Here is a 26,407-nt window from a genome sequence, read left to right as displayed (position 1 = left end):
AAAACTCCATTAGGTCATCAGGTGAAGGATTGTTCCCTCTGATATGATTCCTAGTTTTTTCTTTGGTTTAAAATGAGAACAGCTGTTCTTATTCAAAGTCAAGCCGTACACATAAAGCAAACCTAATGTACCCTTTATTGTAGTAGATGGGAAGCGTGCACCAAGCCAGTTAGGTAGTACAACCCCATGATGTGGCAGCAAAGCCTATGGCATGTTATTAGAAACCAAGTGATATAGAACATCTTTTATTTTGTGTTTAGAAAGCACAGGACAGCTACCTGACCCAAAGGTGAACCTTACACGGATACAATCAGACAAAGCACTTTCCATCGAAATATAGAAGTTCAAGGCTGTGGTGTTCAAGTCCCTTTGAGTGCTAATATCTATCAGTAGGTATAAGAAACGTAAAAAGTCACTCTTTGGGCTGAATCTTCCTTTAATCTTTTCTAGAAGGGCCTTATCACAGTTCAAACAAAATGGCTTAAAGTAAGAGTGGGTCTGTAGTAGGCAAATAACCCAGGTGGAGGTCTCTTGGATCATGTATTTGATGTTTTTTCATGGAATTAGAAAAAAGTGAAGAAAGCTTGAATCACAGCATTTGTGTTGTAAATTTCCATCACATTTTTTGGTGACTTTCTCCAAAGAACTTTAAGCCTATTTGCAAAACATAAGCAAGACTAGTAGCTCTTTTACTCAGAAACCATGTTTTTGTTTTGTTTTCTGCAACTACAGCATCTACCATAGCACTTGGGACATGGTAAGTGTTTAATAAACATTTGGTGACTGACAAATGTCTATGTGTACTGAGCTAAGGAGTTAGAACTTTATCCTAAAAGCTATGGGAGTCATTCCCTGAAGCATGTTCAGGAAAGGAGTGAAATGATCATATTTACTTTGTAGGAAGATGCCCTGGCAATAGTAGGGAACATACACTATAAAGAAACAGATCTGGAGGCAAGATGACTCACTGGGAGGTAACAGTAACATCCCAGACTAGATAGTTTGAACTAAGGTAGGGGAATGTTAAGGTAAAAAGTAGACACTAATTTGAAGGATACTTAGAAAGTGAAATCTATATGATCTAATGATTGATAGAATATGGAGGGAATGAGAAGATAGGGGAGGAGGACTCTAACAATGATTCTTGGGATTATGGTTTGGTCTTTTGGATGGGTGATGAGTTAACTGGTTGAGATGCAGAAGATAGTAGGAGAAGGAACAGGTTTGGTATCAAAAACAATAGGCATTCTGCATTCCCTTTGGGTGTGAGGTCCTTGTGGGATGTCTGATATACAATAAATAGAGTACGAATGGTTTTTGAAGCCATGGGTTTTAATGCTATCTCACAGGAAGAAAGGCAGAGTGTGAAAACCCAGAGGGCAAAGTGCAGAAGGAGACCAAGATGGAGGGGCCAGAGAGGTGGGAAAAAAGCTAAGAGAATAGAGTAAGAAAGAGAACAGAGCTAATGAACACGGGCTTCAAAGGGATTGAATGAGGTAAAGACTAAGTCAGATTGAACATATTGGAACTAATGTGTAAGAGCAGCAATTATGTCTCTTTTGATCGCAAGTACTAGAAACTCAAATCAGCTTAAGCAATTTATTGGTTCATGTTAATGGGGAGAAGGGAAGATCCAGAGTCTTAAATAATAATAATATCATTTTCTCCCCATCTCTACGCATAACCCCTCATTTACACATCTGTCCTCTGTTCTGGTCTTGTTCTCTTCTACTACTGACAGACTTCCTGTCCATGGAGGGAGACAAACTGTAGGTGGCTCTGGGCTCATATTTTCTCAGCCTTGTAAATCCAGAGGAAAGCGGAAACGTCTCTTTCCCCACTTCAGAATACACAGCTTGCTGGGAAGGACTCTGATTGGTCAGGCCAGCCAGGGTCACGAGCCCACTCTTAAGCCAGGCAGCAGGTATCGTGAATGGTGAAACCACCAGAATCACATGATTTGAGGATGTAGGAATAGATCCAAAAGAAGGAAGAGGAAAAGGTGCTGTTCCCAGAATCTAGGGTAGGAATGGAGGGTGACCAGAAATAACAGATGTCTACAATCTGTTGAATGATGCTGGTAGAAGCCAGTTTGCAGTTGAAACTCAGTCAGCCTTTTAGACTCAGCTGTCACAGATACTGATTAAAAAACTAAGACGAGTGCCCATAGACTAGTCTTCATTTTGAAGAGGCTTGCCTATTAACTAAACATATGGATTAAGATGTATGTATTCCCTAAAAGTCACATAAAAAAGGAAGACTTTTTTCTCCCTTATGGTAATTGAAATTTGGTTTTGGTATGAGATAAAATTATAAAGTGACTTATTTTTTTTAAATAAAAACACTGGGAAGTTTTTCAAGGTGTTCACTTTGGGAGTCTGTACAATTATCCTAGCAGTGATGTTACTGCACAAGACATTTTTGAAAGTTCTCTTTTGAATTTGCCTCTGAGCTTGAAGGGGTAAAAATCCGTGTCTTTTAAGGACACATTAGAATTCTGAAAACAACCCAAGTTGTCATTTGGAGTGAAATTTGGTGAAAAGGGTAAGTTAGAGGAATACAGCACAATCATGTAATCCAATAATGAGATAGGTTGATTTTCCTCTCCAGGACCCTAGTGATCTTCTCCTTTCTCCTCTTTCTCACTCTCCCCCCAGCTCTCTCTCCAGTAGCTCTTACACATCCAGCCAGATTAACCTTTCTGAAGTGTAATTCCCATCACGTCAGTACCTTTTCCAAAATCTATCAGTGACTCAAACTGCTGGTATAAAAATGTCCAAGCCCTTTGGTCTGGAACTCAAGGCTCTTTGCAGTCTCACTGAAGTTTGTTATTTGTTCTCCCTTTCAGTCCCCAAAAGTGAACTCCTGAATATTTTCTGTTCAATCTCAATGAATTCTTATATTTTTGTTTTCTCTCCATGACCAATTTCTATCTTGCCTTTATGGCAATGATCAGATGTCATCATCCCCATGGGCTAGCCCCCCCTGATTCCTGCATTCCAGTTGATTATCCTTGGTTTCTTTCTCCTAAGATTGAAATTGCTAGTTTCTGTTTATCTGGAATTTTGTGGGAATATGGGGTTAGAGTAATGCAGTGTTCTAGTTATTGATAATAATGGTATGTTTAATATAGCACTAGGATTAAAAGAAGTGGACAATAGTAAGACACCTAAAACAGATTACTTTGAACGTAACAGTCTAGTCAAAAGAGCAAGCATAGTCTTTAGAGATAGACTGGATTTGAATCCTAGCTCTGTTGTTTTTTAGCTGGGTGTCTTTAAGCAATTTATTTAATATTTCTCTAATCATCCATCCTCTCATCTGTAAAGTGGAAGTAATGACACGTTTCATAAATTTATTGTGAGGATTAGAAGAGGTTATGGAAAAGATTTTAAAAATAATCTTAGAGAAAGGAAGACTTCTATAAGCATGATAAAATTCAGAAGCTATAAAGATTGATATTTCAATTGCATAAAATGTAAACATTTTTGCATGGCAAAATAATACCATAACCAAAGCCAAAGAGGGTAAACTGCAACATTTATAACACATAAAGGGATTATTTTCATTCTCTCATATCTGTGGGGAAAAAGACCAATCCAGTAGAAAAGAATATGGACAAAGGAAATAAAACTTATTCCACAGAAAACGAAATATAAATAGCTTTTAAACATATAAAAAGATGCTCAACCTCATATGTAATAAAGTAAATGCAAATTAAAACTCAGTGATATACTATTTTTCACCTGAGGGGAATGTATACAGGTACAACTTCTCTGAAAGGCAATTTGGCAATGACCATAAAATTTAAGCACATACTCTTCTGAGCAATTCTACTTCTAGGATTGTATATACCTGTGCTGTCCAATATAGCATCCAGTGGCCACATCTGATTACTGAGTACCTGCAGTGTGGCTCATCTGAATTGAGATATACATTATGCATAAAATACACACTGAATTCCAAAGACTTACGGCAAGCAAAAGAATGTAAAATATCTCATTATATATTTTTTATAATGACTTACATGTTGAAATGATATTTGGGATATAATGTGTTAAATATAATACATTAGTAAGAACAATTTTACTTGTCTCTTTTAATTTTTTTAGTATGATTGCCAGAACATTTAAAATTATGTATGTTGTTCACATATGAACAGTGACAACATACACTGTTCTATTTGCATGTATGAGAGATTATGTATGTATAAAGAATACCTGGAAACATCCTTAATATTCACTAACAGAGGCTTCACTAAATAACACATGATACACTCACAGAGTGGAATGTTATGTGACCAGAAAAAGGAGCGAGACTAATTTGTACCAAGATGGTAACTCTCCAATATATATTAAGTGAAAAAAAAATAAAGCACAGAACAGATGTATAGTAAGCTGTTTGTTTCAGTGTGTATTGAACAAATTTGGAATGAATTATGTAAAATTGTACATATGCATAGAATATTCTTGGAAGGATGCATAACTAATTATTTTTAGTTATTGTCCTAAAGAGAAGTAATTGTGTCTCAGTATCAGAGATAGGAGATTTATTTTTAACTCTAACTTTTTGTACTCATTTACCAACATTTTAACAACATGTATTCATTACCTATTTAGAAAAAAATGTATTTACAGGTTTTCATTGTTTTTGAAGAAAACAATCTCCAAAAAGAATTTCCCAAAGTCAGTTATGACAGCATAGTAACTTATGTTTATTTTTTAAAAGTAAAGGTGGTAAACCATGGTGTCCTACACGTAGTAGGTGCCTAGGAAATATCCGTTCCTTTCCCTTTTCCACTCTTTGGCTAATAGCACAGATATCATAACAGAATCTTTCCATGTTTTAGGAATATCCTAAGTGTTGCCTTCATGTTATGGCTCTGGATATGTCAAGGGTCAGTGAATGAGGCTGCACTGATCTTATGACATGCCCTGGAAATTAGTTATTTCCCCCCAATAAATCCCAGAAATATGCTTGCTTGCTTTTATACCCCTCTCATCAAAATGGAAGACAGCTTGTATAATGCATAACTTCTTAGTCAGTATGGTATTGTAAGCTGTCTGCAAATTTTATTACTATATTAAGGGCGGAAGCAAATTTTTCCAGTTATTACATCCTCTGCATTGAAATCTTCACTCTCCTTGTCAGTCTCTTGATTCTTCAGCAGTTAAAACACTCTCTTTATTTCTGTATCAGAGACTCTGTGTGCCTTGCTAACCTCTTTGTCTACTTCAATCACCTCTTCTCACTTTCATGAAGTTTGTTGATTGATTGCTTCTAACAGGGTATGGCTGGCTTTCCAGGCCTTTGTCTAAATTTAAAACACTAGAGCCATCCTTCAGAAAGTACACTGTGCTCAATCAATTGCATTTGCTCATAGAATACCTTTTGTTTTTTTAGAAGCAAAAGTCTCTTGATTCTGACTCCTTATTTCCGTTCCCATTGATTCTGCCTGAGTCCAGGTCCCCTTCATCTTGTCTGAGATATGTCAATTAGCTCTTAACTAGTCAGCGTGCTTTCAGACTCCCTACCGGCAGTCCATTTTCCACTTTACGGCTAAATTTTAAAAACAGGTTCTGAAAAACAGATTTATGCATTCATTCCTTCATTCATCCAACGTTTATTAAGCATCTCCTTTGTGTCAGTCATTATGCTAGGAACTGGGAACACAAAGGCATCTTTTTCCTATGCAGGCCCTGTGCTCCTGAGCTTGTGTCTAGTGCAGGGGGCCAATGAGTGGACACATGTCTATGGGGGTAGGCCCAGGATGCTGTGGCAGAACCCAGCAGGGAAGGACAGTTTCTCAGTCCCTGCCACCTGATCAAATTGGAGACAGGCAGAAGGACGTGTTTTAACAGGCCCTCTCCAAGAGCAAAGGCTGGACAAGTGGTACATAGCATATCTGATCAGTAAGGCTGGACGGATAGCCAGAGACAAGCTGGAGACATCAGCATGAGGCAGTGGTGAAGGGCTTAAGGGGCCATGCAAAGGAGTTTAGACTTTATTCTAAGGGCCTAGGTTTTAAGTAGCGTAGTCATGTGATCAGATTTGCATTTTATGAAAAGCATCATGATAAAAGTTTGGAGGATAGTTGAAGGGATAAAAGACTGGAACCAGGAAAGCAGATTAGGAGGAGACTGTTTCAACAATCAAGAGTCAAGGATGATCTAAATGAAGAAAACAGCAGTGGGGATGGGGAGAAGTGGACAGACTCTAGAGACAGCCATCAAGAAAACAGACTAGGTTTAGTGATTACTTATTTGGATGTTTGTGGGAAGGGGGAAAAGGAGAATGTCAGAATTGACTTGCAAATGGCTGGTTTGAGTCCTTGGGATGCTGTAAGGAGCTATGCAGAGGGAATGGTTTGGCAGGGAGCTGGTTGTGTGATTTGGTAAAGACGGTAGCTGTTGAGTATTTGTGTCTGCACTCAGGTGAGAGGTGTAGACCAGAGACATTCATTCTTCACCCGTTTACTCATTCAACAAATAGGTGTTGAGTGCCTACTATATTCCAGGTACTGTTCTAAGCATTGGGAATGTAGTGGCAAAAAAACAGAACAAAGTTCTATTTTTGTGGCACTTTCGCTCCAGAAAAGAGACTAAAGAAACCAAACAACAACTAAATAAATGTATACTATGGTAAAATGTCAGGTAGGTATGTTGAGGACAAATACAATTCGGGTGAGAAGACAGAGCATGACCAGGTGTTGGGGATATTTAAAATAAGATAGTCCAGAGAAAAGCATCTTTGAAGAGGTGATATTTGAGCATAAACCTGATTGAAGTAACAAAGGGAGGCATGGGAAAGTTCAACGGAAGGGTGTGTAAGGAAAACCTTGGGGGGCAGAAGGGTCCCAAAGGAGTGGGTGGTGGAAGTTGTAAGGGAGGGGTAGAAGGGGAAGGAATACAGATGCTCACATAATAGCACCCCCTACCAATCCCTGAAAACCTTAAATTCTTAAGTACTATATGTCATCTGCTTCCTTTTGCAACCATCTCTAGCCCCTTAGACAGTACTAATTCCTTCCTTCATCATGACTTGGACAGTCATGTCACTTTGTATCACTAGAATTTGTTACTTTGCTATAACCTGAGCTTCTCCAAGGTAGGGATGTTGTTCACCTTGGTGACTGAAATACACAGCACAGTTTGCTGGGAACTCCTAGGGCCCACAAATGTATGTTGACAGAACAATAATGACAAATGAGGTGACTTTTTGAACTTGACTTCTGAAAACCACTATAAAACATATGATCTGGCTGCTCTGTCCTTTGTAAATCTTCATGCTTTAAAATATGAATGGGTCAATATCGCATTAAATTTTTTTTCTTTTAGAATTTAGTTTACTTAAAAACAAATGAGACACATTGGACTAAGTTAAACAGAAGTACATAGAACCATAAGGCTTTAAAAAAAAAAAAAAGCAGTCCCTTGCGCCTCTCTACAAACAGCCAGTTACTACTTCTCTAGAGGTCACCCTTTTAACTCTTTTGCTGTGTCTTTTGGTATTTATCTCCATCTCCCTGAATAATAAGCGAATGCACAGTTTTTCTTTCAATTTTAGGCTTTACCTATTAACTTTCTACCATAAAATATAAGGAATCAGTTTTCACGGCACCCTCCTCCACTCCTACTACACACAGATGCACACGTCCCATCCATATTGAGTTGATACCCAATATAGCTGTATCATAATTTTGGTTAAATTAACATTCTATGTTCACTTTTTTATGGCTACATAAATATTCATAGCAGAGTTATGTGGTATATTGTGGTTTCTATTTCCATTTTTACTTTCTTGCACAACTTTTTGTTTCCCTAGTGGTAGCTTTCTGTTATTGGCTGGTCAGTTGATTGGTTTTCTAGTTTTCTGTGTACTCGATCATGAATTAAGTCCCTTACCTCCTCTCCTCCAGTTCTGTAAATCTCTTCCTAATAAAATTACACATGCCAGATATCAGTGTGTGTGGGTGTGTGTGCATGTATTTTTGTTTTTTGACAATAGCATTCGTTGAGCATTTTGACCTGCCATCTGGACTGGTTGCTCTTTTGTTCCAGTGCCCAATAGTAATCCTGGGATTTTTCCTTTGCTGACATCCTAGGGGTTCCATTTACCTTTCTCAGACTGGATGCCCTGTCTTCCTCTTTCAGCTCATTCCTTTGTTTTGGTGGAACACCTCCTCAAGTAACTTCCTGAAAGGGTGCATGGGAAGTAAATTTGTTGGGACTTTACATGTCTGAAAATGTTTTTATTCCTCCCTGACACTTGAATGATAATATGGCTAGATAATATTAAATACAATAACCATTTTGCTCAGAATCATGAAGGCATCATTAATTGTTTTGTAAATTCTAGTGTTACTATTTAGAACGTGGAATCTATTTTGGTTTTTTTATTTTTTAAAATTTAAAAAATTAAAAAAGATTTTTAATCCTCTTATTATTCGTTTTTAACAAACGGCCCCAGGGATAGGGGTATTCTGGTTCTTGAAACTTGTTTAGTAACATCTTTTTTCTTTTTTCCTTCATCTTGGGGAATGTTTAAAATCTCTCAGGACTTACCTGGTGGACCAGTGGGTTAGACTCCACACTCCCAATGCGGGGGTCCTGGGTTCAATCCGTGTTCAGAGAACTAGATCCCGCACGCATGCCACAACTAAGAGTTTGCATACTGCAACTAAGAGTTTGCATGCTGCAACTAAGAAGCCTGCATGCCACAGCTAAGAGCCCTCATGCTGCAACTAAAAAGATTCTGCATGCTGCAACTAAAGATCCCACATGCCGCAAGGAAGATCTTATGTGCTGCAACTAAAACCCGGCACAGCCTAAATAAATAAACAAACAAACAAATAAATAAATATTTTAAAAAATCTGTCAAGCCAATGTTCTGTAATTTGACAATTATGTACTATTATGGTGTGTTTTTAATTTTTTTTATTTTAATTTTTTTTTTTTTAGTTTTTGGCCATTCCACGTAGCATGTAGGATCTTAGTTCCCCAACCAGGGATAGAACCCACACCGTCTGCATTGGAAGCATGGAGTCTTAACCACTGGACCGTCAGGGAAGTCTATGGTGTGTTTTTTAAAAAGAATTAATTTTGTGTTTTATTTATAAGTTGAGGATATCACTTTATTTTTTAATAATCAGGAGCAGTTAGTCCCTGAGATATTTTTTAATAAACTCTATTGATGTTTAGTATACAAAAAATAAACTGCATCATTTAAAATATACGCTTTTATGAATTTTGACAGAGATATTGAAACTACCTTGAAACCACCACAACAATCAAAACAAAGAACAATTCCAATTGCATCACCACCAGTTGTTTCCTTGACTCCTTACAGTCCATTCCTCCTTCCACCAAGGCAGGTGCTGCACTGCTTTTTGTTACTATGGATTAGTTGGCATTAAATGTGGATTGATATCAGGGTAGGCCCTCTGACTTTGCCTTTAAAAAAAAAGTGTTTTGGCTAGGTCATTTGCATTCCAAAATAAAATTTTGAATTAGCCTGTCAATTTTCACACACAAAAAATAAACCTGCTGGAATTTCATGGAGATTAAGTTGAACATATAGATTAATCTGGAAAAACTGACATTCTAGCAATATTGTTTTCCATCTCATTAATATGATATAGCTCTCTATCTAGGTCTTTAGCTTCTCTCAACAATGTTTTATAGTTTTCAATGTATAGCTATTGCATATATTGTATTAAACTAATTGTAAATATTTCATCCTTTTGAATGCTACTGGAAATGAAATTTTTATTTCATTTTCCAATTGTTTATTTCTAGTATATAGAAATACTACTCTATATTGACTTTGCATAAGCCTTGCTAAATTCACTTATTGAGTTCTAGGGTCATTTTCCTGTTTGCCTTATGATTTTATGGTACACAATCATATTGTCTGCAAATAGAGTTCTACTTCTTCCTTTCTATTCTGTGTGCTTTTTCTTTTCTTTTCTTTTCTTTTTTTTTTGACTTTTTGCACTGGCTAGGGCTTCTAGTAGAACGTTGAATAGCAGTAAGACAGGGCATCTTTGTATTGCTCTCAGTCTTAGGAGAAAGGCATTCAGTGTTTTGCCATTAAGTATGGTGCTAACTGTGGGCCTTCCATAAATGTTCTTGAACCAGTTGAGGATGTTTCCTCTCTTTTTTTCCTAGAGAGTTGATAATCGTGAATGGATGCTGAATTTTAAAAAATGCTTTTGCTTTATCTATTGGCATAATTATAATGCGATTCTCCTTTATTTTGTTAATATGGCGAATTATGTTAACTGGTTTTGAGTGTTAAACCAACCTTGCATTTCTGAAATAAACCTTACCTGGTCATGATGTGTAACAATCCTTTTTATATGTTACTGGGTTTAACTCACATTTATATGTGTATATACAATTTGTGTCTCTATGTATGAGGGATTTGAGTCTATTATTTTATGTAATGTCTTTGTCTGGTTTTAGCATCAGAGTAATACTGTCTTTAAAAAAAAATGAGTTTAAGGGATATTCCTTTCTCTTCTGTTTTTGAAAAAATTTGCATTGGGTTGGTATTATTCCTTCCTTACATGTTTGATAGAATTCAACAGTGAAGCCCTCTGATCCTGGAGTTTCCTTTGTTGGAGAGTTTTCTAATTACAACTTTAATTTCTGTAATACATATAGGACTACTCGTTATTTCTTCTTGTGTCAGTATTAATATTTGTGTCTTTCAAGATATTTGTCCATTTTATTTGTTATGAAATTTATTGGCATAAAGTTGTTCATACTATTCCCTTATTATCTTTTTAAATGTCTTTTGGTTCTGTATTGACAGATTCTCTTTCAATCCTCATATTGGTAATTTGTGTTTTCTCTTTCTTCCTGATAAGTCTATCTAGAGCTTTATAAGTTTCATTAATAATTTCAAAGAATCAGATTCTTGTTTCATTGATTTTTCTGTGCTGTCCATCTGTTTTCATTTTCATTGTTCTCTAATCTTTACTTAAAAAAAAAAGTGCTCTTCTTTTTCTAGATTCCTTAAGAGAGAGCATAGATTATTGATGTTGGATCTTTTTTTTTCATAATATAGGTATTTAAACTTATATATTTTCTATAGACATTGTTTAGCTGAATTCCATAAAGTTTTATATGTTGCATTTTGCTGATTATCAGTTTGAATATTTTCTAATTTATTTGTGATTTGATTTCTTCTTTGACCTATGCATTGTATACCTATGCATTGTTTAATTTTCAGATGTTTGGGGCTTTTCTACATGCTTTACTGTTTTCTATTTCTATTAGTTCTATTGTGATCAGAGAACATACACTGTATGATTTATTCTTTTAAAATGTATTGAGACTTGTTTCATGGCAGCATATAGTCTATCTTTGTAAATGTTCCATGTGTATTTGAAAAGAATATTTATCCTGCAGAGGTTGGGTACAGTGTTCTATAAATGTCAGTTAAAATACTGTAGTTGATTGTGTTCAGATCTTCCACATCTTTACTGATTTTTTTTTTCTTATCTGGGTGTTCTATCAATTACTGAGATAATTCTGTTAGTCTCCAACAGTGATTAGGATTATGCACGTTCTTTTTCCCCCTTTAGTTCTGACATTTATTCTTTTTTTAAAAAAATTATTTATTTGGCTGTGTCGGGTCTTAGTTGTGGTATGCAGGATCTTTAATTGAGGCATGTGGGATCTTTTCGTTGTGGCATGCAGGATCTTTAATTGAGGCATGTGGGATCTTTTCGTTGCGGCATGCAGGCTCTTAGTTGCAGCATGCGGAATCTAGTTCCCTGACCAGCGATTGAACCTGGGACCTCTGCGTTGGGAGCGTGGAGTTTTAACCACTGGACCACCAGGGAAGTCCCTGACATTTATTCTTCATATACTTTGAACTTATGTCATTGGTCACATATTATTTATAATTAATATGGCTTCTGGTTTTGCTGACCTTTTTATTGTTATGAAATATCCCTCTTTGTCCCTAGGATATTCCTTGTCTTGATGTCTACTTTTGGAAAGCTGCATATGTTTATATAATTCATGTATCAGTGAGGTCTCCAACATTTGGCTTCTATTACTTGTAGACTGTATTATACAGAACTAGGAAACGCTATGCACATAGATAGACACAGAGGTAGGAACAAGAATGGCAGGACCATTCCACAACCATGTCAGGTGATGAGGCTGTAGGACCAGCAGCGAGAAAGCAGCAGAGGTTAACATTTGGCCCTTTATGCTCTTGACAATATAGCATAATGGTTAAGAGCACAGTTTTTGTAGTCTTACAATTCTAGGTTTAATTGCTGTCCACCATTACTTAACTGTGTGACCTTGGGCAAGTTACTTAACCTCTGTTTCTTCATATGTAAAATGGGGACATATAATAGTACATGTGTTTTACAAACATAAAATTACATATATATAGTATATATATATACTTCATATACATATCTGCACACACAAATATATAGTGCTTAGCAAAGTATCTGTTCCATAAATATTTTTATATGTCATTGTATAATATATAATATGATATATTGCTATATCACATATTCATATATTCTAGTTTCCACTTTCCTGCTGACTTCAAATTTTCAGAGATTTAGTTAATTGTCTTTTCTTTCTCCTATTTGCCCTTATTCCTCCTGCCCCTACTCCTACTCTATTTTCTTATTTCCCAACTTTTTGGTCCCCACCCCTGCCAACATGTATTTAATAACCTCAAGAACTGTAAACTACAATTAAGGCGGTTGCTGCTTGCGGTCTTTGTTTTGAGGCTCCCCATCAATCTTTATAGCTTGTCTAGGGCTTCAATTTCTGCTCTGAAAAAATTTCTTCTCTGCATTTATTCGAGCTTATTGCAATAAGCTCGAATATTTGCAATATTGTTGCAAATAACCGGGGCTTACATACCTACTTCAGAAACACACTCCAAGTATGTACTTGTGCTGAAAGAATAATAACACTGTTTACAGAAGAAATGCCCTATATTTTTTAAAAGGATTCTCAGCAGAGCTTATTAAAAAAAAAAAAAAAAAGCCCTGTTAGAAGGGGAATATGAAAGCTCAAGTCACCTACTCCTTTTCCCACTCTGAGAAGCATCTCCTTCAGAAGAATTCCCAACCAGATGGTGTTCGATGTTCCTGACCCTGCAGCATGATTTGGAAAAAAGATCATAGGTTTTGAAGTCGGATAACTCAGACACTTAGGCTTTCTGTTATTTCTTAGCCTTTCCTAGCATGTCTCCTGGTTTGTAAATTGCATCGAGTATTATTGGCTGTCCATGGTTTCCTCTTCAGGGAAGACATTCCCAAACCCACATCCATGTTCATTTCCCTTTCATACATTTTGTACCTTTCATCTGAGGCAACTCTCAGAGTTTTTGATTTTCATTTAAGTATGTATTTATTAACGTCTGCCCCTAATACTGGACTGTAGCTCCACCAGGCCAGGGACCACGAGCGTTGACCGTACCCCTGTATTCCCAGGCTAAACTCAGCACTGTGCACCCAGAGTCTAGCAGAGTGCCTGGCACACAGTAGGCAGCCAACGAACAAATGGATGACAAAAGGGCAGCAGCCTCTGGCCCTAGCGCCATCGGTGGGGTGTGGAGGGAGCCGCCCAGGCCCAAAGATCCCTCCCAGGCACTAGGACCAGGACCCCCACCAGACCCAGCACCGCCCCTGGCCCTGGCCCTGCCCCTGGCCACCAACCCGAACCATCGCTTGCGGTAGCGCCTCTCCCGGTGACGCCATCCGGGGGCGGGACTTCCGGCCGCCGAAGTTTAATAGTCTAGGCGGGAGCCGGAAGCCCAGCGCCGGAGAGGGCCGCGCCGGGGCCCCCGGTGTACGGCGGCTGAGAGGTGAGGTTCCGGAGGGCCCGGGGTGGGGGCCGACGCCTGCCGAGTACTTGCCCTCTACTGGTGCCCGCTGTCCGGTCACCTCAGGGGGCGGGTCGGAGGCCCCTGGGGTCCCGGGGCTCCGGCCGGCCTGGCGCTCCGGACGGTTACCGGGCAGGGGTGCGGCGGCGCTTTTGGCGCGGAAGTGCCAGGGAGCCGCGGGCCGGGGTCGTGCACCTCCCCCTGCGACGGGCTCCGGTCGGGCCTGAGAGGTGGCCCGGGGCAACTGGGGTAGGTCGGTGGCGGCTCTGGGGGCTGCGCTGCCTCCGGAAAGTTTGTCGCTTGTCCACAGTCCCGTTCTCTTTTTGTAAACCCCTCAAATCCAACTCGTTTAGCAGGCGCTCAAATGCATTTTACGAGGTAACCCCAGTTAGGCAAGACTCCTGCAAGTAAAATGCATTTTGGGTTTTTACTGAAATTTGTAGAACTTTTGTTTAAGCTAAGTCGTAGTGGAATTGTTTTTTGTAGCCGCGCTCCCCGAATCCGGGGCTGACGGTGCTACCGCCTTGTGTCCTGACAGCTCAGTTTTGATGGGAGCCTCTTCCTGAGGCTGATATGATGCCGCGCCCTTAAAATGTGCTCAGTTCTCGGAAGACTGAGGTTGGTGGGCCCTTTCCCGCTCCACTTTGAGAGGAGGAGACCGACGTTGAATGACTTGGCCAAAGTGACTGTCACCTAACTCTGGGGCAGATCATCTGAGCCAGGTCTAAAGGGATCTTTCCGCTACATCACGCCGCTCAACAGGCATGGTCTAAGATTATAGTAAAGATATCTTTCAGTGGTTTTTACTGGGTTTGCAGATACTTTTCCAGCACTTCATTGTTGTTGAGTAGGGATCCGAAAGGGCACGTTACCACCTGGTAAGGCACCAAATCCAAACACTATGTCTACATTTCAGCAGATGACTAACGGCTCTTAGTAGAACTGTATTTATCTGATGAATGGAGCATAGTGAATCACATAGGTGGCTTTTCTAGTTAACAAAAGTTTTAGCTTCTTTATAAACACATTGAAAATTTTGTCTCTGGAGAATGAAAGGGCCCTGTAACTTGTTAGGCCTTGAGGTTGTCCTCTGAAATAGAGTCTGCTCCTCATAAGTGTGATGTTTTGTTGATGACTTGGGAACCTGTCTGTAATATCACTTATGCGCTGCTGCACTCTTGCACTGTCCACACCAGGAAGGTGTGAAGCGTATATTTCTAGGCCCCCATCCCTTCCCTTCCCCTTTCTCCCAGGTATTTCTCAGCATTTTTTTCTTACCCATCATGCATTACTACTTGCCTTTTGTCTTCTAGACTGCCTTGGTTTATGAAATCACTTTGTCAGAATTCTGTGTTTGAACTGGGATACTGTGAACAGATAATACAAGCGAAGGCATTGTAGACTGTGTGTTGGTATAGGGACTTAGTGACATCTTAGGCTGTATTTGCTAATTTTAGACTTATTTGGAAAGCCTGCCATGGCGGGATTCTGACCTGCAGGAGTGCTACAGTTTATCATAATTTTTTTAAAAGGTAAGGAAGTTACCTATCCAACAGTTATGTGTTGAGTACCAGCTGTGTGCCAGGAATGTTTCAAGACTGGTAGTAAACAAGATGAAATCCCTGTCCTAAGGATCTTTATTTTGTTCAAGTCAAGGAGAGTCAGACATGAGAATAAAACTGCAGATAGCAGGAAGGGCCATAAAGAATGAAACAGGGTAATGGGATATAGGACAACTGGTGTGGAGCAGCTTTAGCCGTGGTGGTCAGGGAAGGCCTTTCTGAGGAAGAACCATGAGCTGAGACTGGAATGATGTGAAGGAGATGACCTTGGGAAATCGGGAAAGACCATTCCAGGCAGATGGGGCTGCAAACAGAAAGACTCGGAGGTGAGAAAGAAGGCCAGTGAGTTTGGTGGCCCTGGGAAAGAGAGGTAGGAATGTTACAGCAGGCCAGTTTGTGTAAGGCACGCTAAGGAGGTTGGATTTCATTGTAATTGTTCTGGAGAGTCATTGGAAAGGTCAGCTAAGAGAATATGATCTGGTTTATGTTTTAGAGAGATCACTCCAAAAACTTTGTGGTGAGCACAGTCTCTGAGACAAAAGTGAACGAGTAGAGCCACTTGTTTTAGATAAGATGCCTCATCTTAACTCTTGTTTTTAAAACCTATCCTTAATTGTTTTTAAAATATGTTGTTTTAAACTATTTGCAGGTGCAGTCATGCAGGAAAACCTCAGATTTGCTTCATCGGGAGATGATGTTAAAATATGGGATGCTTCATCTATGACATTGGTGGATAAGTTCAACCCACACACATCACCACATGGAATCAGCTCAGTGTGTTGGAGCAGCAATAGTATCCTTTTCTTTTTTAAACAACCACTTTTTGTTAGGTTAAACAACCAGTATCAATGAAACTTTTGCATGTGATCCATAATGAGAAATATATTTGGCATAGCTGTGAAATAGGAATTTAGTAAACAGTATGTCATATGATGCACACTGATATTCTCTGTTGATTTCATTAAAAACTTATTTGCAATTCACTACATTGAAAAACACTGCTATTAAAAATATGTTAGCTACTAGATGCAGATCATAGAATTAGTTTTGTTATTAACAGTTTGTTATTGAATCAAATGGAATAAGGTAGGTAATGGTGGGAAAAGTTCTGAAAAGTTCTGGAATGATGTTTTGTATCTGTGTTTGGATATTTGTAGTTGGGAAATTAAAGACAGAACTTGAAGGCAGAAGCAAAGGTTGAGGGAAGAGATAAAAATAGTCAAACATTCCCATCTTACTGATGTATTCTCTGTATTTCTCTTCCTTTCTATCTGTGATGAAAATAGTCTTGTTTCCCAAAAAGACAGGAAAATTATCTAGATTGAACTTTCCTAAGGTTTTTATGTTTCTGATTGACATCCTCCCTGTCTTAATAAGTTCCTAGATGTGGATAAAATGAACTCATAAATAGGGATTTCTCAGTATCTCACTATTGACATTTTGGGCAAGATAATGCTTCGTTATGGAGGCTGCCCTATGCATTGTAGGATGTTTAGAAGCCTTCCTGGTCTCTACCAACCAGATGCCAGTAGCCCCAGTGGTGACAGCCAAAAATCATCTCCAGAATTGCTAGATGTCACCTGGGAGCCAGAATCACCCTCAGTTGTGAACCACTGCTGTAAACAAAGTATTCTTACCACCTTTTGTATGAAAATGTTCTGTATACTTGGTATGCTAGAAATAATCATTCGCCTGTGGAACTCATACGCATACACTATTTCTTAAACAACAGATTAAGCTTTAACATGTGTCTGATCTTATCAGTATCAAAGTAGTAATATTCTACTTCCTGATGAAAGTAAAAATATCAAAGCTTTAAAATATGAATGATTCATGAACAAAAACATTAGAAGTTTTCATGCTCAATCTAACTATTCTTGCAAATACATAACAAAAATGATGAATTTTCTTATTGAATTAAATTTACCTCTTCATCATTCCTTGATTTTGTATTAAAGTATCAAAATAAATAACTTTGGTGCTTTATTAATCAAACTCATGGTGAAGGGACTGCATTTTTGAAGGACTCTAGATGTAGAGTGGGGTAAGATGTTTTAAAAAGAGTCACAAATGTGTGAAGTTCCTTCTATTAGATTTTTATTATGTTTAGAGCTTAATTTTCCTTGTTACTCACTGCATAAAAGTAGCAGTTCTTAATGAGATTTATTATTTTTTTCCTCCAAGGAATTTTATTAGGAGTTGATACATTTACTGATAAACCACTTAATGCTCTATCAACAAAACTGGTGTAACTATGTGATGGTGTCCTATGACTTTTGGAAACTGGTCTTATTTCTGTATAGTTTTGTTGTACAAGTACATGTACACTGAAAACCTTTGTATAGTTTTATACCTATTGAGGCTTTGATGCCTTCCATAGAGGTTAGTTACTGAAGACCGAGGAATTCCCAGACTCAGAGATTTAGGGACCACTTAGCATGGATCCCAAGGACAGTGTTGATGGTGAGGTGCCAGGGAGATTAGTTTTCTTTTTTTTGGTTCTCTAGGTAATATTCCTCACTTCCTCATGATTTCTAAAACTACATGAGAAATAAAAGGAGTAACTAGAGTACCCTCTTGTATTGTTTTCTCTCAGTCCTTTCTTTAATATATTCTAAGGAGAAAAGTAACAATAAACAGAAGCCAAGGAAAGGGAAATGATTTATTTTTCTCAGTGCTGTAATATCTAGGTAGGTGGAAGTGATTTTGTTTGAATTATATATCATAATAAAATTACAGTCCATGGTATGTTCACAGAATATCTGAATGTTATGTAAATCATCCAAAAGTAATGCAGTTAAGACTTTGCTTGTTAAAAGTATAGGTTTAAACTTCTGATATTTTAATTTGTTTTGACTCAAAATCAGATTCTTGGTCTTGGTTATATTATTGTATTTAGTCATTTTAGTTTTAAAATACTTACATTGTTTTGTGTTTACTGATTATTCCACTTATAATTTATGTAAAATAAGGAAATTATAATTTTAAATTATTAAATTTTAAATATTTATTTTAATAATTTAAAATTATATTTTAAATAACTTGAATTTAATTGAATTGAAATAAAGTCAAAACTCTCATAACATAGTTGCTGTGTAACCACACTTATTTATATTTGCTACATATACTGTAATATTCTTAATACATTTAAGATTAAAACACTCTATCACAAAAATTCCATCCTGAGAAAATATCAGGCTTTATCTCTTAGTAGAAAAATAGGAGACTAATGTGGATATTTGCTTCCTAGCTTAAATTGGTATCAAGCACTGCGTTACTAAATAGCTGTCTTAAACAGTATTTATAGATGAAAAGGTTGATTGATATTTCCCTGATGTTGCTTTTATCATGCTCTCATTCTTGAAGGATAAAATTAGACCTTCTGGCCTACTCTTTGAAAATGGAGTAGTATTTCACATGGGTTAAATAGCTTTCAAGTGATAGCAGAATCAGAAAGGATGGTTCTTCCCTGCAATAGTAGTAAAGAGAATTAGTCTTAGTAATTAGTAATCTGAGCCAGTTTTGAAAGCTAATGTATCAGCTATATTCGTTGCTTAGTGTGCTTGCTTTTATCATCTCAATTCTTATAATGATAGTCGAGTGCTAGAGCTGCTCATGGATTGTTCGATTCTCCATAACTCTTCATTTAGATAACTTTCTAGTGACAGCATCTTCCAGTGGTGACAAAATAGTTGTTTCAAGTTGCAAATGTAAACCTGTTCCACTTTTAGAGCTTGGTGAAGGGGTAAGTGTTTTTTTAACTTTTAAAAATCTGTTTTGCTTGGGTTGTAATTGCTTATTTATTATGGTGCTGGCAACTAAATATGAAGGTGTTTAAAAGCGTTATTCTTAACCTGAGCTTAAAATAATAGAGTAACACTTAAAGGTTAAATAAGTGTGCTTACTGAAACATCTTTAGGTAAAATAATATTGGGTGCTAGGGGAGCAATCAAGGACTTCATTTCGTCAACTAGGCAGTTACTTTCTCCATTTCCTCTCTGTGGGAGGTTCTCTGGTATTGCTGTGGTTTTTCAGGATGATGTTCCACCACGGTCACTGAGTTGATTTGAGCAAAAGAGTCCTAATGATGTAGCCATACCTTTGCTGACATTGGGCTCAGGACCATCAACTAAAGAGCCTTATCTGATGGTAGCCTTCTGCTTTAGCTTCTGTCCACATGGTACTGCCTGAGTCTCCCCAAGCTCTCCTGCAACAGGATGCCTTTGTCCCAGAGCTTTGGTCCCAGAGCATTTAAATGAAGCTCTCACTATATGTTCTTACCCTTTAGTTTTATAAGTTAATCCCTCTGATTCAGGATAATGCTGGCTTTCTTATTTCCAATCACACACTTCTTGAAAGCTATTTCCATTTTAAGTAAGATCTAAATAAAAAGGAATAAGTAGTTAGTTGGTAGCTTGTTCTTTTTTTAAATTTCATAGTTTTCATAGCAGACTCTAAACCATTATGAATTGTCATAATTTTACACACTGGAGTAGATAAGGCAGCCCGATTAATAATTGTTCTACTCCAATTACAGTGGAGTAGAACACAGCAGAGCATTGGAATATGAGCTCATCTAACGTAAAAAGGACTTAGGATTTCTATCAGTCCTTTCCTAAAGGTATCTTGGATTGATCTCAGCATCAGTTCCAGCCCACAGATATTAAGAGACTGGGGCGGAGAGAATGTCTGCTAAGGGTAGGAATGACGTTTGCCTATCAACCTCAGTAAGTGAAATTGAGGCAGAGAGTGTCGCTGCTCAATAAAGGCAAACTGTACTCTTCAAGAACAGGCGGAACATCTTAGTCATCTTTGGATCTTCAGATCATGTCAAAGGTGGGCAGCAAACATTTGTGAGTTAAATATCAACATCAAAACAATTTAGATTTCCACCTCTACCACTATTTATCTATCTATCTACACACATGCGTGCACACACACACACACACACACACTCTTATGCGTTGCCTTAGAACCAGTTTGGGACCGTTTTTTGTTGTTGTCAATGTGTAAAATATAAAAATGACATGATATTTACAAGTGTGACACCAGTTTAAGGATTTTGTGAATATTTTACATTAGTTGCTGTAGTTCTGTTTCCCACAGTTAAGTCATATCAGAATGCAGGTTGATGCAAGTGAGATCATTGTAGTTACAATTTAAATCTGCTTTGGTTTACTTACAAAACATATTTTACAACCATTGGTTTTTTAGTCTTTATTAGTAATTTCTTATAACATATTAGTGTGTTGGTAACCTTTGCTTCATAGGATCCAAGTCCTATTACTTATGTACCATTTGAGATATTAGACCTTTGCTCATTGGGAAAATAAGGTTCTGTCGTACTTATTTTAACATTATTTTTAAGGTGGAACTTTATTAAGTTTCATATTTATTTTCTTTGATTTTGTATTTTACCTCTTTAAAGTAGACATATTGGTCTTAACAGTATTATAATGGATACGATAGGCTACTATATAGCCTAGAAATTTGACCTGATGTTATTTTCAGATTTTAAAATTCCACCCATTGCTTGTGTCTTAGGGTACAGGATTTCTGTAGTAAGCACTCAATTTCCATTAATTATTTAAGTTCATTAGCTACGTTAATAATCTATTAACATAAAAAGATCTTCTATCATTATGGTAAGCAGCTATAAATACAGGTTTTGTTCTGAGCCCTTAAGAATAATTTGAGTGGTTTTTGATGATTAGAATCCTAATATATTGATCTTTGATGGATGCCCTTCTTCTCTGTTTTCTTTAAAGGTTATTTTATAGCTCTTAGTACACTGTCCTGATCTGCAATGATCACCAGATTCTAACTTTTACTAGTCTGTTTAGACTAAAGTCAATTCCTAGAATGACCTGCAAGAGAATTATAGCGACCATACTGAAACATTGATGGAACGTGCTCCTGATATTTTTGTATGTGTTAATAATTTTGACTCAGTCAGAATTTCAGAGCTGGAAGAAGCCTTGGGGGAGGGAGAGGGGGTTATCTGTACCCTTTTAAGAATCTGGTGCTCTCTTGAGCAGAGGATGTTTTTGAAGATGCAGGACTCTCAAGAACAGTAGATCTGGTCCTCATCTCTCGTTTCTCAGATGTAGAAATGTAGGCTCGGAAAGGTGAGATGACTTGCCTAAACCTGCATAGTTTGCCTTTTAACCTTTAACTAAGTCACAGAATGTCCCCTTTGGAATTCATTTCTCTTTTTTCCCCTCATGGTATTCAGGTGGAGGTGAGAATAATTAATGTAACTATGCAGTGTATCTGAAAATTAAATAGAGAAAAACATGCAATACTGTGCTCTTTGTAGCATAGTTACTGATGGTACTACCAGATAGATGACACTCATAGATAATCATTGTGAGAAAAACTTGGTTACCTCTGTACTTTAGCCGTTTGTTCTATAAATATTTATTGAACATGGATATGGTCTTTGCTCTAAGGAAACTGACATTCTGCTGAGAGACAATAAACTAGTAAACAGAATACTGAGTATAGTGATAAGTTGTTATGCAGAGAGCTAAAATAAGATATTGAGATAGCAAGTTATGTTAAGTGGCCAAGGGAGGTCTCCTGAAGTTGTGGCATTTAAGTTGATCTCTATTGACCAGAAGCAGCCATTCAAGCCAAGATTCAGGGAAATTAACTTTCCAGGCAAGACTAGCTGTGTAGAAGCCTTGAGGCAAATATAGTGTTTACGGAATGGAAGATGGTCAGTGTGGCTAGAGAATTAGTGGATAAGGAGGAAAATGGTGAGACCAGGTAAGAAGGGACAGATGAATAGGGCTTTGAAAGCCAGGTTAATGATGAGTTCGGAATTTATTCTAGGGGTGATTGGAAGCCATTGAAGATTTTTAAATGAGAGACACATGATCTGATTTACATTTCTTAAAGGTCACTCTACTTACGGAGCATGGGATGTAAGGAAGCAGGAGTGGAAGCAGGACAGCCAGTTAGGAGGCTGCTGTTGTGTTTTGTCAAGGTTTGGATTAGGGTGCTAGCAGTGACAGTAGATAAAGGGGGGCCCATGTGGGATAGATTTTAGGCTTGGAGTTTAGAGAACTTACTGATAGATTGGGCAGAGGGAGAACAAGGAATCAAGGTTAATTCTGGACTTTTGAGGAACTGGATGAATGGGACCTTTACAGTGGTGGGGGAGAGTGTAGAGTTAGGTTCTGATGACATGATGTTTGAGACTTGGGCCATTAAGGGGAGATTTGCTGTGACACTGGACTAGTATCTTATCCTCTTTATAAAACTTTGCCCTTCTGTAAAATGAGGGTTTTAAACTAGGCATTCTTTACAGTTCCCTCTACCTTAAGAATTTTCTGAGCTGTGGGTTGATTTTAATATGAGATATTCTGTGGGAGTCTAAGACCAGGTTTTATTAAAGGGAAATATTAAGGGCAAGTAAGCCCTGATGGGAGCCCAAGACTTGCTGGTATTTCCTAAGCTTCCTCTGTCACCACGTTTCTGTGGACTAGAACATGAATCTTGAATCTGGTTGATTTCCTTAAAGCCTTTTTGAACACTTTGCAAACTATTGAATCCATGTGACAGATAATGAGAGGTGAATCTTTAGTACAAGAATTGGCATGTTTATAGCATTTAACTCAACAAATATTTTTCATGTGCTTACCAAGTGTTGGGTGAGACTTGAAAGTCAGCTCTGGGCTCTGTTACGTTAATGTGACTTTTTTTTTCTTTAATAGCAAAAGCAGACATGTGTCAGTTTAAATTCAACATCAATGTATTTGGTAAGCGGAGGCCTAAATAACACTGTTAATATTTGGGATTTAAAATCAAAAAGAGTTCATCGATCTCTTAAGGTAAGCAACTTTTTTTTTTTTAATCCTTACAGGAATGGGTATCCCACAATGTTTATTAGTAATAGTTACCAAACTTTTAATTTTGAGCTTTTATGATAAAAATAAGCTGCTTCAGAATTGAAGTGAGATTTGTTAGGGAAAAGAAAGATGCTGTGTAGCCAAAAACAATTTTTTTGGTTTATTTTTCCCTCCACATATGTTACTATATTGCTATATTGCTGGGGTTAAAACTTTTTCCTTATTTTTTCACTTTGGTCTGCTCTCGTGTGAGTGAACCACTTACTTCATTTTAAAAAAAATATGGTTTGTTGTCATTAGAGATCTTTTTAAGGCACTTTGAAATAATGAGAGTGGTTTTGGGATGACAGTATTTGGGGATATGGCTTCTTAGTTCTCTGCTACAGTTTGTATGTATGTATTTTCATCTCGGTAATGAAATGTTTCTAAAATGGTTTACAACTTACAGTTAGTGTTTCTTTAAATAGTTAGCTTTTTGCAGTTTCAGAAAATGAAAATAATCATCATGAAAGCCCCTGGTTGCAATTGTTTTTTTGGACTTCTGTCTTTTTAATATTTGGAAGTTCATTTATTAAATTATTTTTAATTTTTATGTCTTTTAAAAAAGTTTTAATATGCAAAATTTTAAACATATTTTTATCTATACACACACATACCTATATACACAGAGAAAGAACTTCCTTTAACTCATCATCCATGTATTCATCACCTGATTTCAGTGATGATCAACTCATGGCCAGTATTGTTTTATTTATGTGCTCATCTACTCTCTCATCTTCAGACCTTCAGAGTATTTTGAAGCAAATACCAGAGATCATTATAATTTTATTACATATCTTAATGTCATTGAGTTAATTCTTACTAGAGAAATAGTATATAGAAAATGGTTTTCTCTTAGCTAAGTTGAAATATAATCTTATGATTGCTGTTTAAAATATTACTTTTGGAAGTTCATTATTTTAAGTATTAACTAAACTTTGAAGAGTCTTCAGGAAAATTGAAAAGTTGCCAATAATGAGAATACTTAACTTTTATTGAATTCTTTGACATGCCAGCCACTGTGCTTAACATATTTATTCTATCTATTCTACAACTCTGCAGAGCAGGTAGTATTATTCCTAAGTACAGATGGAGAAACTCCGACTCAGAGATGTTAAAGAACTTGTTCAATGTCAAGCAACTAGTAAGGGCAAAGATGAGAGGCACACTCAGATACTATTCATTGTTTAATATTTTAAATTATGAAATAATTGAATTAAAGCTGTTTAGGGGGATATGCCTAGTATGACTAAAGAATATCTTAAAGAATTGAGAAGAGATTAGAAGTCTGTGGCCAATTTTGTCACACAGTGTCACACGTTTTAGGAGCATCACTTATTCCCATCCCTCCTTACATGGCAAAATTCTACTCATTTTTCCATCCTCAGCTGAATGACTTATTTTCCACAGTTGAAATCAGGAAGACACACCTGCCTCTTTACAAAGTCATAGAAATTGTATTGGACCCCACGTTATAATTTCTCAAATGGGAATGATGCACTATATGTCCACTCCTTTTTCCTTTCTTATCAGATATTCTTTTCCTCAGGATGACATTTGTTTGATTTTAAAAAAGCAGTAAAATGTAAAGGCATTTCCCAGCATGCTTCAAGGACCATTTGAAAAAGTTGTAAAATAAGTGGAATATTATAGCTACTATTCTTGATATTACATTAATCTAATTACAAGATACAAAGGTTGGTTTGTTTATCTTATTAAGGTATGACATCAAACTTAAAAACTATGCTGATCACTATGCTCCTAGGCTAGATATCTCTAATTTAATTTTGGAAAACATAGTCCTTGTGAACTCAGTTTGTTTAAAACTGAACAGTTTTATTTCCTCAAAGTGGATTCCCCTTTGGATTTGGGAGACAGTCGAGTATAATGAGAGGAAAATAAGCTTTGGAATATGACCTGGATTGAATCCTGGCTCTACCACTGGCAGTTCTGTGAGCTTGCACAGTTTCTTAACCTTAGTTAACTCATCTATCAAATGGGGAAAATGGCCTTGCCTCCCATGATTGTTCTAAAGATTAATAATAATATATAAAACTCCCAGCCTTAGTCGGTACTCAGCAGATGGAAGCAGCAGCCATCAAATCTCAAACATGCTTTGCTCATTCTGGCTTTGGGGCTTTTGTTTTTTGCTCTCTTCTATTTTGCAGTGTCAGTTTTCTTTCTCCTCCCCTAACTTACCTCTTATTACTTTTTTTAATGTTGAACTCAAGCTTTCTGTCTTCCATAAAGCTTCCTCTGTCAACTCAGTTCACAGTGATAACTCTCTTTCCTCTGACACTTTGCCTCTGCCACTCATTTAGCATTCATTCTGCCATTTGCATGTTCACTTAAATGTCCTGTCTTCTCAGTTGAACAGTAATATTCTCAAGGGCAGGGACTCTCATAATAATCAACTTGCAATAAATGTTACTTGTCAGTGGAAGTGAATTCTTTAAGGTAGACATAATGCCATTTAGAAAATTACCTTTCCTTTTTGTCTCTTGTTTCAGGGTGCCTGACCATTATTATGGTTATGAAAAATAAATCTTTGTTCCCTGAAAAGACTTGGTGTTAATCAGATAGTTTACTACTCACTTGAGTAATTTTTGGGGGGTTATTTGAGGAAAATGTTAAAGCATATATTAGATTGACAAATACATAATAGTTACAAAACATGAAATTTACAAAAAACCGTGGAAATATGCTGTTTGAAGGTTGTGTGGCACTGTATTTACTTTCATTTCTTTCATTCAGGATCATAAAGATGAAGTAACTTGTGTAACATATAATTGGAATGACTGCTACATTGCTTCTGGATCTCTCAGTGGTGAAATTATTTTGCACAGTGTAACCACTAATTTATCTAGTACTCCTTTTGGCCATGGTAGTAACCAGGTACAGTATGGATTTATTCAAAATAAAGTTGATAAGATAGATTTTTAAATTACCTTACATAAGACAATGAATTTGAGTTTTTAAAATTGAGTATTTTAAATTTGCATTTAGCTCACTCAAACTTAGGTAGCTATTCTTTAATGGTAGTATGTAAAAGCTAATTCATACTAGATGATGGTG

General features: G+C 37.1%; 1 protein-coding gene across 2 annotated transcripts in view; it reads left to right on the top strand.

Annotated features, from left to right (window-relative positions):
* The first annotated feature begins 13,768 nt into the window (after positions 1 to 13,768).
* NEDD1 (NEDD1 gamma-tubulin ring complex targeting factor) overlaps positions 13,769 to 26,407 on the top strand; it is a 45,002-nt gene continuing 32,363 nt past the window's right edge. Inside the window, exons 1-5 of one of the 2 annotated variants that reach the window (XM_030856337.2) lie at positions 13,769 to 13,857; positions 16,087 to 16,230; positions 19,088 to 19,182; positions 23,159 to 23,275; positions 26,087 to 26,227. In XM_030856337.2, the coding sequence (XP_030712197.1) occupies positions 16,095 to 16,230; positions 19,088 to 19,182; positions 23,159 to 23,275; positions 26,087 to 26,227 (489 nt within the window). In that variant the 5' untranslated portion in view covers positions 13,769 to 13,857; positions 16,087 to 16,094. Of the gene's footprint in view, positions 13,858 to 13,918; positions 14,125 to 16,086; positions 16,231 to 19,087; positions 19,183 to 23,158; positions 23,276 to 26,086; positions 26,228 to 26,407 lie in introns of those variants that run through there. The other variant, XM_060306308.2, reaches the window with a different exon arrangement.

Source organism: Globicephala melas, chromosome 10 (assembly GCF_963455315.2).
Source record: "Globicephala melas chromosome 10, mGloMel1.2, whole genome shotgun sequence".
Lineage (NCBI taxonomy): Eukaryota > Metazoa > Chordata > Mammalia > Artiodactyla > Delphinidae > Globicephala > Globicephala melas.
The sequence above is the reverse complement of the archived record's forward strand: the minus strand, read 5'-3'. Positions and strand labels throughout refer to the sequence as shown.